At 38.6% G+C, this 12,560-nt stretch overlaps 1 protein-coding gene across 5 annotated transcripts in view; it reads right to left on the bottom strand.

The window, feature by feature from the left end:
* Positions 1-2,360: 2,360 nt before the first annotated feature.
* Positions 2,361-12,560, bottom strand: part of phldb2b (pleckstrin homology-like domain, family B, member 2b) — a 41,600-nt gene continuing 31,400 nt past the window's right edge. For all 5 annotated transcript variants that reach the window (XM_087789091.1, XM_087789087.1, XM_087789089.1 and 2 more), the window contains 8 exons: positions 12,307-12,450; positions 11,583-11,682; positions 10,210-10,360; positions 6,077-6,167; positions 5,848-5,994; positions 4,722-4,941; positions 4,570-4,655; positions 2,361-3,538 (listed from right to left, as the gene is read on the bottom strand). In XM_087789091.1, the coding sequence (XP_087645217.1) occupies positions 3,398-3,538; positions 4,570-4,655; positions 4,722-4,941; positions 5,848-5,994; positions 6,077-6,167; positions 10,210-10,360; positions 11,583-11,682; positions 12,307-12,450 (1,080 nt within the window). In that variant the 3' untranslated portion in view covers positions 2,361-3,397. The remainder of the gene's footprint in view (positions 3,539-4,569; positions 4,656-4,721; positions 4,942-5,847; positions 5,995-6,076; positions 6,168-10,209; positions 10,361-11,582; positions 11,683-12,306; positions 12,451-12,560) is intronic.

Raw genomic sequence — 12,560 nt, 5'->3', positions numbered from 1 at the left:
TCACAACCCAATTTTTTTCAGTCCAATTCTTAAAGAGACACGCACGCAGAAAAACAAGTGGCCGAGAGGAGCGTCTATTTTTAGCTGCCGTGACGGACCCACACTCCCGGTCTGGAGATCAGCTTTCAGCTGAAAAAAAAAAAAAAAAACCATGGCCATGACTTCCTGCTCGTGTTCACCACGCGCAAATATTGACAAACACCAGTCATCGTGATGGGAAGGCGAAGAAGAGAATGCAGGCTGGGTGGAAACAGGCAGAAACGCAATGAGTTTTTTCTGCTGATTTCTGTGACCTATAGAGTTTTAGAGATACCTGAGATTTTTCGGTGTCGACATAATGTGACGGAAAAGAAGTGACTAATATAAGTAAGTAAGTAAGTCATTTTTATGTGTATAGTGCTTTTCTAGACCAGGGTCACAAAGCGCTTAAACAATCAAAACAATGTTTTTCTGCCCTATATTAGAAAGGAAGGATGAAAGGGTGAGATGGACGATGTTATTCTATGTCAATCTTTGTATCGTCTTCTATGTTTTATTTGCTTTGATCCATGTTCTTTATATATGCACTTTGTCATCCCTTGAACTTTTTATTGCACATTCATATTGATTTACTTTTCCAAGGACTGTGTCCACATATTAATATTATTTTGAAAGCAGTCATTAAAACCTCTGTAGCTAAAGGAACAAAGCCATGGCCATGACTTCCTGCTCGTGTTCACCGCGCGCAAATATTGACAAACCGAACCGCACCAGTCCCATCGTGATGGGAAGGCGAAGAAGAGAATGCAGGCTGGGTGGAAACAGGCAGAAACGCAATGAGTTTTTTTCTGCTGATTTTTGTGTTTTTCGAGCGAGATACCTGAGATTGTCGGTGTGACTAAATGTGACGGAAAAAGAAGTGACTAATATGGAGCAACAGCCTGGAAGGATTTCTCTCCTCTGGTCCTGAACCGTGTGCGAGGAACCATCAGTAGATTCTGATCCACAGACCTCAGAGCCCGAGCTGGGGTTTAAGGCTGGATCAGATCACTGATGTAAGGAGGAGCCTGACCATGAATAGATCTGAAAGTAAGAACCAGAATTTTAAAGTTGATCCTGAAAGAAACTGGAAGCCAGTGAAGAGTTTTAAGGATCGGAGAAATGTGAGTTCTTCTACTTGAGCAGGTCAGCATTGTGACGCTGGTCTGAAAAAGCGCTATACAAATAAAAATGACTTACTTACTTAATATAAGCACTAGTTAAAACCAGTGCCCAGAAAATCCGATCCCTTAAAGGATTTGTACAAATTCAAACTTCACTCTTTTCTACTCACCCTCATGTCGACTAATGGTTGGGATTATTTTCAGAGTAATCTGTTCCTTTTTAGAGTTCTAGACAAAAAAAGTTTATTTTAATGTAGCGACTGGAGATCAGTCGTCTTCATCTTCGTCCAAAAAGCCAAATTAAAATCATCCAAATACCTCCGTACTGCTCGTCTGTAACGTCCATATTGTATTGAAGCCTTGACGAGAAGAATTTTTCCTGGAAAAACTTAAATAGGTCTTTATTTTGAGATGTTTCTTACTGGACATTGCGAGGCCATCATTCTAAATCTTGTGCATGTAAAACTTTCAATGTATTCCAGTGACACAACGTCCGCTACAAACAAACTTAAAATATAAACTTGTTACATTTTTCCCATAAATATTCTTTTGCGTTGCAATGAAACTTCATCAAAGTCATCACCTCCTCCGCAGCCAAATAAACAATGAAATCCTGCAAGAACCCCTACGATGACTGAGGATGAGAGGATACAGTGGACTCCAGCAGCTTTTAAAGTTGATGTTTAGACAAATTCTTTCAGAAACCAAAAAAACAGTTGAGACTGTGTTCTGTGAATTGAAGTACTGTTAATACCTTGGGCAATACTACAAATACTAGTGATGGTCTGATGAAGCTTAATGAAACAGTGTCATTATTTTCAGAGTCCACTAGATGGCGGTCTCTGCACTATTTTCCTATGTTTTGAAAAACTGTTCTAATGAAACAACACATCATTTTTTAAATAATGGCACCCTCTGCTGACCTTAAAACGACATGACACTGTTTCATTAAGCTTCACCAGCACATCACTACAAATACAATATATCCTTGTTCCTACAGTATCGCAATATATCATATGGTTACCCGTGTATTGTGATACTTATCCTATCGGCAGATTCTTGTCAATACACACCAGCTCGTAGGTTCAATTATTTATTACTAGTTTTCTCTTTTCATCAGAGTATTACTTATAACTTGAAATTAATTATTCCAGGGGCAGCAACTTTATTATTTAAAAAATAAAATAATTGAAAATAACTTTAGTTCTGAAAGAAACATTTTTGAAGGGTAAAATATACTTTTATTATGCAGATGGAAGTACAAAAATACAGAAACATGCAAAGATAAAGGTATTATTATAGTTACTAAAAGGACAAATGGAAGCTTTGGGATCATACATAAACATAAAACTGAATAAAACTGTCATACTTGACAAGAGAAAGTCATTATAACACATATATAACACAACTTTGGTCTGTAAAATAGAAGAGGAGTAAGAGATTAGATTAGAAGTAGAATCGTTGTTATATAAAGCAGCTTTAGTGATGACGGTAGAAAAACCAAATAGTGGTATAAACAGGAGACAAAACGGGTGATATTGTAGTTATCAGCAGCTGGATAGTTTGAAATACGTGACCATGTACCTTCTTTAGTAGTGAGAAGTCACAACTACCGTGGTCAGAGACTAACACATGAAAAAAAACGAGTTTAGAAAATGGTAACATCATCTGGTAACAGTTGTAAACTGGTCCGTTAACTCAACTACCAGCACGAGTTTTCAACTCTCCTCGTCTCAGCACCTTTGGAGCTACACTTCGGAAGCCCTGCGTAGACACACACTCTGTACACACAAAAACTAGGCACTTCGTGACTTAAATAAACGACGCACTGATTTAAGACCTGAGGATGACGATCCTTGTGAAAAGTCCTCAAAAACTACCGGGAGATTTGCCGAACCACACGAAATCACTAACCAAGAGTGGTTCAAATTGTCAAATTTCTTTTTTTCTAAACCTGTTAAAGCTTGGTTTAGTTTCAGCTGGTTAATGAAATCGTTATTGGCTTCATCACTTTGTCCTTAATTATAAATAAACAGCATCATTCCAGATTGTTTGAAGGAATGAACTGAGATGTAAAGAAGTTTGGCTGCTGGTCTGCACCTCCGCTCTGAAGCATCAAAGCCACGCGGAGGAGAAGAAGGCAGGACGAGAATAGAAACCACTTTTATGCTCCTCGGCTGCTACAGCAATAATTCTTGAGGCGATTGAGTCTTAAAAAAAAAAAAAGGCGCAGAGATGATGCCGGCAGGTCTTCGCTACACCATGAACTGAGTGTATCCCTCGGCGCCGGTGACGATCACGTCCATCCAGATCCTCATGGCTTCAGGAGAGGGAGCCACCATGTAGTAGACCCGGTCGTGGGTCTTCACACTGAAGGTCAGTGAGGGATTAGGGCTCTGAGAAATGACACCAACAAGTCTGAGTTACAAATGAAACATCACCGTGGCCTCTTTAAAACAACGCTCAGCTACCGTGGTTAACTTCACACAGTCTTGGCTTTTAACGAATCTAAACCCTGGACTTCGTCCCGTGTTTCTTCTTCTGTGTCAAGAAGGTGTGACGACGTGTCAGTAAAGGTAGAAATATGTGTATTTTTTGTTGAGGTTCACAGTGATTCCTCAACCTAATGGCAGTTCAACAGACACTGTCTCACAGATTAGGTTTTTCTTCACACAGTAATGCATATTTAAATATATATTTTTAAATAGCACAACCACAGACAACAACCACTTAGTAGGACGAACTAATTACCGTAACCACCTTACTTATGGTGTAAATAAAACTCCCATGATGCCTTTTCCACCCACTGCTCTAGTGCTTTAGTGACGACCAATGAATCGCTACGATGCTGTATTTAAATGTAACATGTACGTTGCTATGTCAAAAGTTAATGACACCTGGGATTGGTTGGCTGGGCGGCAAAGCATATTGGGAGCTTTTTCAGGTTGCCTAACTTGCAACGTTGAGTTTGCGAGTTTAAATAAATGGTGCTTATTTAAAAACTTCTCTGGTTTGATTTTTTTAAAGGACAGCACTAAATGAGCTTATATTTGTATTTGCAGTTCAGTACATAGTATTATAACATTACTATTCTTATTGTGTTACAAGTAAACTTTATCCTTTAAATTGGTAATTATTGGTTTGTTTTGTGTGTATTTTATTTCCTGAAGACTATTGAGAATTTGAACATCTTTAAGTTGACGTGTATTAATTTATTAATATAATTTAATTTAATTTCACACACACAAACACACACATACGCACACACATTAGGATTCTTTAATAAACATTAATAACTGTATATTTTTTAAATACATATTTAACCATACTTCTCATGGTAAGGGTTAGTTCTCAGTAAAAGTTGCGTGACAGTCCTTCCCTTTATTTTAAACCTATATGTGTCTATATATAAAAACTCTTCACACACCTTGTGAGCATTCTTCAAGTGGTCATAGTAGACTTCTTCAATAGCTTGGAAGTAGATGACGCCTTTCAACTTCGCCTCATGCTTGTCTGTGGATCAACACGTTGTTAATGACGTCCCTAATGACTTCGACAGCACCAGTGTGCGTTTCTCACCTGCGAAGTAGGAGAGCGTGCGACGGTTGCGGTCAAAGACGAACCAGCGCTTCTTCCAGGTTTTGATCTTGCCGCCCATCTTGATCAGGTACCCCCTGCAGGTCTTCTCGCTGATGGAGAGGTGGTAGCAGGTCTCCGGGTTGTGGCCTGCGGACTCGATGTGAGACCGCAGGTCAAAGTCGTCCTTGCGCACCGGCAGGTACCGGGTCAGAGGCCGGGACTGAAAGCAAACTCACGGTTAATGAGCTACGACTAGCAGCGAAAATATCCAGCTCTCTCTCTGAAAGTGCTTTGTATTTTGGATGCATTTGATACATTTCTATGATGCTGGAAAAGACTAGACGTGGTAAAACCCAATAGATGGTTGTAGAAAATAAATAAACTAAAAGGATTTACTTTGGCTCAAAAGATGTTTAAAAAAAAACACCACAAATACACTTTCGCTGCACCCGATTGTGGCGAGTTTAAGGACGTGGGATTAGCTATGGTGCTTTCAATAGCGTAGGAAAAATAAAATGAACAGAAAACCAAACATTAAGAAGTAAAAATCAACTATTAAAACACATTAAGAACATGTATACTGTGTAGGGCGCACGGTGGCGCAGGTTGCTAGGTACCTAGGTATGAGTGCGTGTGTGAATGGTTTTCTGTCTTTGTGTGACCTGCGACCAGACTGGTGTCCTGTCCAGGGTGTCCCCTGCCTCTCGCCCTATGATTCTGGGACAGACTCCAGTCTCACTGCGACCCCGACCCCGGGATAAAGCGATTGTCAATGAATGAATGTATATTGTGTACTTTTTCTGGATGGAATTCAAACACAGTATTCTTTTGAGGTAATTTTTTTGTGGCGTTTTTCCCATTTAAAAGGTTTTTATAATGCTAAATGTAAAAATATTTTAAAGCATATGAATGTCAAATGTTATAAAAGTTTTAAAGTAATTAAGTAAGTAACAAAAAGTAAATTACTTTTGTTTCTTACTCAGGATCATAGTTAAAGATTTTTCCAGTGAGATTAATTCAACTAATGCTGGTTGTTCGACTCCAGACTCGCTAATCTAAGCTGGGACGAAGGTTTCAGGCAAAGCAACCATTTAAAATAAAGATTTTTCGGAACAGTTTTTCTCACCTGCGCTCGCTGCTTCTCTCGCAGCTTCACCTCGCGGTCGATGAGCTTCTGCCGCCTGCTGGTCTCCTCCTGCAGCCGCTTCTCCAGCTCCTCACGTCTCTTCTTCTCCTCTTCCAGCGCCTGCTTTCGTACCTCCATCTCTTGCTCCTGGAGAAGCAAACATGCACATTGAGCTCATGCGAGTCGAGAGACGGTTTATTAAAAAAAAAACAGGAGCCGGGGGTTCGACCTTGTTCTCCAGGAGCTTGTTCTTCTCGGCCTGAGCTTCCCTCAGCAGACGCTCCATCTCTTCTAGCTTGGCCACATTTGAAGTGCTGGCACTGTTTCACGGAAAAAAAAGGAAGAAAGAAAGATGAAATTCTATCATAGTTGGGCAAGTTTTAAAAGAAACATCAGAAGAGTTAAACATTTAGAGCCAAATTATTTAGTCAGTCAACTGGCTGTGTGTTTGTTATCCTTCACCTAGAACACGTCCTTCCTTCAACATCACTTGGCTCTTTCTTTCTGGATAATTGTTAACTTCATTGACTTTTGAACAAACAATCTGGCAGGCCACGTAAAATGGATTTGTCCTTTTGGTTTTGGCGTCGAACAGGTATTAAAGTGCATTTAAGACTTTGTGTTTATCATCTCACCAGTGACACACTTGAAGAAACCAGTTTGAATCTCCACGTCTGCAGAATAAACATGCTTCCTCTGCCAATGCTACTCCACAAATCGTTTGACTCTATATTTGTTTTCATGTTTTGCCGATTAAAAAACCAACAGTGACTCAGTTGATCAAACAGAAAACAGAGCCAGACCGACTGTTTAAACTCAAATCACTAGAGCTTGATTTCTCCAGGGCTTTTGTTCTGACCGATCCGAGGTCATCAACGCATGAACGTCTGCTAAATGTGTGAATACTCAACCTAAAGGAGGCAGATAAGGACCGTCCGATCGTACGCTTTAGTCCGACTCGGCCTCGCTCGACTACCTGCTCCGTCACAAACTTCACATTGCAGGCGGCAGATGTTCAACACATGCCTTCATAACTGACATCACACACACACACACACACAAAAGGGAAAACGTGTCCATTTGTCAAATCTAAAGTTGAGCAAAACATCTCTGCCTGATTTTTCCTGTTCTCCATTTCCTCATGGCGCTTGATCTTCTCTCATCTGAAGCCAGAATGAAAATGAATCCTCAGTGTTCCGCGCTCAAGATTAAACATACACAGACTCAGTTCTAACACATTCTCAAGAGGGAAGTCCAGCATTAGCTTTTGATGACTAGATATAGAACTATACAGCCGCTTCTACTACTAAATTGTGTTATAAAGTCACACATTTATTCAGAAATACTGATAAATTATCTTTCAAATAATAATTAACAGGGTTTTTTTTTTGCCATTTTGACCAACAATCTATGAATTAGTTCATAAATTGGCACCATTTTTTACTGCTAGATTCTTGAGACGGTGCACCATTTTTTTTAAATGCAATACTGACAGGATAACCTGTAGATTGTCATAAATGTTTTAGTTAAAATCAAATTATAAACATTTTCTTCGCACTCATTAAGAATTTCTCCAGCACACATTACCACTCTTTGACGTTTATTTATTTTAAGGTATTATTTTCAAGTTCAAACCCTTCTTATTATGGTACAAACGGCACTTTATTTTTATATTTTCATGCAAATCTTAAAGCAAATTAATATACATTTTTAATACCCCACCTTTTAGCTCTAAGAATCAGAAGATTGACAATTTAAATACTTGTTTGTGTTTGTGTAAGTGTTGCACACTGAGCTCAGAGAGTCTGTCAACACAGATGTGAACTGGATGAGCCAGACGGATGACGTCCTCAAGTGCGATTGGTACAATGCATCACCGTGAGTCAAACTAAACTCATAACGCTGAATCATTCACTCAGACAGACTGAAAGTTAAGTTAATGAAAAACAAAAATTGCTTTTTAAAGAGACAATTGAATTCCTAGCGAGATCTTATATACTATGTTCAATCTGGAAACATATAAAACCCTTCGTGGTCTTACCTTGACCGATGAGAGATCACGACACTCATTGTCAGCCAAAATATCCAAACATAAGTCAGTATCTGATCCACCTGGAGAAACCTGATCTGCCCTCGTCCAGCACAGACTCATCACTGCTGCAACACCAGTTCTGATCCAGATGGAGCTCTGAGGTCCAGAGCTGCTGAACGTTGGTCAATGTGCAAAGACTTTTTTTCAGATGAGTGGAGAAAGCGACTATGAGGTTCTGAGAGACACGAGGAGGAGGGAGGAGGAAAGTGGGCGGCGAAGGGAGGAGGAGACATATGGTCACTTTAGAGAGTAGGCACACATGGTTTTCGTCCAGAAGGAGGCTCCCATGATTGTACCTCCGCACACACACTGGAACACTCAGTTCGCCCGGACCAGTGGGGGTTGACTATGTGTACACTAACCACACGTACACACACCTTTTGAGTTTTTCCATCTTCCGTAACCTGAGCCCCTGCTCAACTAATCAAGAGTGAAGCCCGTAACGCAGAACATTTGAGCATCGGGGTCTCCGAAGGAAGGGGCCGTTAAGAAGGCGGGAAAACCTGGACTCTGGAATTCAAAACTCGCTTTTCCCCTGATTCCCTCCAGCGATGCATGTTTCAAATTATGAACACAATAGCCAGTTTTTTGTCTGTCAGTCTCCAGTTCAACGAAAGGCTCAGTAAAGTGTCTATTTTGTTGTGGGGGAACAAAAATGTCTGGAAAACAATCAGGTCCATGTGCATGAGATCGAACAGTCAAAGTGTCATTAAATCTATTCATAGTTTGGTACTGCTGAACCACTTACAGACTAGAGCATCTCTTTTGCTCTTTAATATTTAAAAGTTATTTTATTTTATTGGACTATTCACACTGTGTAATGAGTATTTGGTATGATTCCACACAGCAATAGACAGTAACATGTTTACACTGCCACAAAAAAGAAAAAACAAGAGAGAAAAAACAGAGACGCTTGTTTAGCTAGTGAACTTGAACTTGGCAAACAATCCTTCTGTTGTTTTGAACTATGTTTACAATGATATAATAATAATTGAAATAATTTGCTATAAAGCAACATGTTAGCAGAATTTATATAAAAACATTAAGCAGAGAATATTTTACAGACAAACCAAAAGTTAATTAATACCTATGTTAAAGTTATTTATCAGGTGTTTCTACAGACATTAAAATATTTTTTAATAACATTTAAAAATGAAATTCAAGACCAAAACGACACAAACTGAAGAACACACTGGATAACTTTTTCGTTTTTTGGTTTCGGGACAATGTTGTCCAAATGTTTATTTTACTATAAAAGAGATTTTAGTTTACGGAAAATGTCTTGGATCTAACCCTTTGTTATCTCAGGGTCAAGGTGACCCGAAACAAATGTTTCTGTGGTATCCCTTGTGTCGTCTCTGGGTCAAGGTGATCGACCTCCACCACTGTATATGTATTTATGGAAGCCAGGGAGGTCGTTCTCCTTGACCCACTGACAACACAAGGGATACCACAAACACATTAGTTTTCAGGGCCTCCGGGTCACTTTGACCCTGAGATAACATAAGGGTTAGACCCGAGAAATGTTCCTGCATAAATTACACTGTTCTTTCTTCATTTTGCCTGAAACCAAATTCAACCATGGAGAAAAATGTTGATTTAATAATCTTTGCATTTTAACCTTCTCATGTCTCAACTGTAAATAACTTAAAATAAACAACAAAATAAATGTTCAAAACATTTTTGAGTTTAAGTATTTTGAATACAAACAATCTTCCTTCACATTTGTAAGACTTTAAATTATGATTCAAAACAAATGCTTTGTTTAATTATTTTTTTAATTGATTGCCCCTCGGGGGCCCTAATAATGAAGGACTTTTGAAAGTTGCCATATAATAAGTGTTTTTAATGTATTGGTTTGTAAGAATAAAGGCATATATATTTTCTTGCGATCTCTGTGACCAAAAAGAAAGATCATGTGCTATTCTATATGTCCACCAGAGGGCAGCATACAGACACTCGGAAATTGGTAGATATAAAAATATGATTCAAGACATTTTACTGCCTTGTTTTTAGATTCTTGAATTGATGACTTTTGAAATATACCATATAATAATTCCACGTTTTCAATGTATTGGTTTGTAAGAATAAGGGCATATATTTTCTCAATATCTCACTGTCCAAAATAATAATCTGCTATTCTATATGCCCACCAGAGGGCAGCATCTACAGGCTCTGAAATTGGTAGACATTTTAGCACTAAAAATAAACAACTATTTAAAAAAAAAGCTTAATTATTAATTAGGTCAAAAAGATCTGAATCCACTCACCTGGAGACGTTGTCAGGCGAGCAAGCGGAGATGCTGGTGTCGATGGAGTCGGTGCTGTCCACGCTCATGGTGTCGAAAGCCTGGTTGTCGCGGTAACCAAAGGCATCGAGGTAGATGTTGGTCTGAGAGGCTGCTCGGGAACTGGACTGGCCTGTAGAAAAATAAAAAGTAAAAAGAAATGCTCAGATAAGAAGTTGTTCCTCGTCCTCCTCCTGTACCTGGTTCAGCGATTTCCTCTACAATGAGACTCTGCTGGTTTAATTTGGCATCACCATGTTCGTCATCCTCAGACATCGTGCGAGTCAAACTATCTTATATCGCGTCCAAAGAAAAGCGGTCAAACACTGAGCAGGCTTTTTTAAGTGCTGAACGATTCAGGAAGACTCGGCCTAAATACCATCCGACTGATAAAATCAGAACATCAGAGAGACACACCCTGGAAATGATCAAAGATCCAGTGGGTCCACGGTCAAAATATAACACTTTTAAAAGTTCAGTTGAGTCACACTAGAAGTCGGTTTTTTTTTCGTTGTTACAAACTTAAGATAACTTTCTGAATACCAAAAATCAAGAAGACATCTTTGATGCATGTTTTGTCAATTGAGAGGAAATGAGTGGTTGCGTTAGAGACAGGAAGAACTGGTCTTATAAAGTCTAAAATCACTGGTTCCCTTGGCTGGTACCTTTCCATAAGACATTTGTTACCAGGTCGCACAAGAGAACATTAATATTTTAATTTCAGCTGTGTTGATTATTATTGCATGTTCAGGTTGTTCTTTATTAAAGTCATATTAGATGGTTATTCTGTCAACTTTACAAAAGAGAAAAGAGTCCAGACATTAAAACTGTCTGCGGTTCGAAGAAGCCTGGTTTAACAAAAAATGATTTTGCAAATACTTTAAAATAGAAGATATGTTTTTGTAAATTCATTCATTACTTTATGTCATGTAAAATATGTTTAAATGTAAATTTACTTTAATTCCCCATATGACTTTTAGAGATTATGACTATCCATCCATCCATCCATCCATCTATTTATGGAAGCCAGCCAGGTCGTTCACCTTGACCCAGAGACAACCCAAGGGATACCACAAACGCCTTTGTGTCAGCATGACCCTGAGTTTTATATATATATATATATATATATATATATATATATATATATATGTATATGCCCAGAATCCATCATCCAATATCTAGTTAACATATAATATTGTACTTATACATGATTTTCTGTCCGCGTGAGTTAAATTAGTTTCCAGGCCTCTGGGTCTCCTTGACCCCAAGATAAGACAAGGGTTACAATAATAAATCTAATGCAAAAAAAGCTGAGTTTTGGACATATATTCATGCAAAGAGGTGGAGAACTGTACCTTTTTGCAGACGTCGAGCCTCAGAGTCTTTGTTGGATAAAGAGAGCATCCTTGGCAGAATGCTGCCACAGCTCGTGCTCTGCACCAGAGGCTGATGGGTCTGTGGAGACATTTCAAGGTCAGTGTTAATTCATAAGTTGAGAAGGAAAGTGAAGCAAAGCTTAATGAACGGAACAACTTTTGTATTATGAGTCAATATGTCCTGGATCAACAGTAAAATTAAATCTAACCAGACGTTTGATTAGATAGTATTATCCAATTATTAACAAGGATTTATTTGAATTAACTAAAATAAAACATAAAAGTCTGTCGAACACGAGGAAAGGATCACAGAAACCTAAAACCTTTCAAAAAAATAAAATAAGTTGAAAAACAAAAAGAAACTACTAATAATAAAATGTAACCACAGTTAAAAATATAACGTGCATAAGTACATTGAGCAGAATATATGGTAAACATATTAAATTGCGATGACTAGTGTCATTCGTTTGCCACAAATACAAATTTTATTATATGTACTTGTTTCTATGTACAGAATCTTCATCAAAGTACAGAAGTGACGATTCATTTTGTACGGAAATTGAGTTTTTTTGGATGAAGACTCTATTCATTATATACAACATGACAAACACATTTTCCCACCAACTCTAAATGAAATGGTAAATAAAAAAAAACACTTTGATAACGATGCAACGATAATACAGACACCAGTTGAAGTGCAAACCTTGGAGTGGAAATTCCTCCCCAGTGTGGCACATGTGAACTGGGAGTTGGTGGTGGGAGTGGTCTTGTTTCTGGGTAATGTTCCACTTAAATGTGCGCTGCCATCTCGATCTGATCTCCTCCTCTCTTCCAGTAAACGGAAATGCTGCATAAACACACAGAGCATGATGAACTGTTAACTGACTCACTTTTCCTTCAACGCAATCCTACATCCTCAGAAACCACGACATATTAACACACACACACACACACATT

The sequence above is a fragment of the Callionymus lyra genome, chromosome 4, assembly GCF_982586985.1.
Source record: "Callionymus lyra chromosome 4, fCalLyr1.hap1.1, whole genome shotgun sequence".
Classification (NCBI taxonomy): Eukaryota; Metazoa; Chordata; class Actinopteri; order Syngnathiformes; family Callionymidae; genus Callionymus; species Callionymus lyra.
This window is presented reverse-complemented; position numbering and strand designations above follow the sequence as displayed.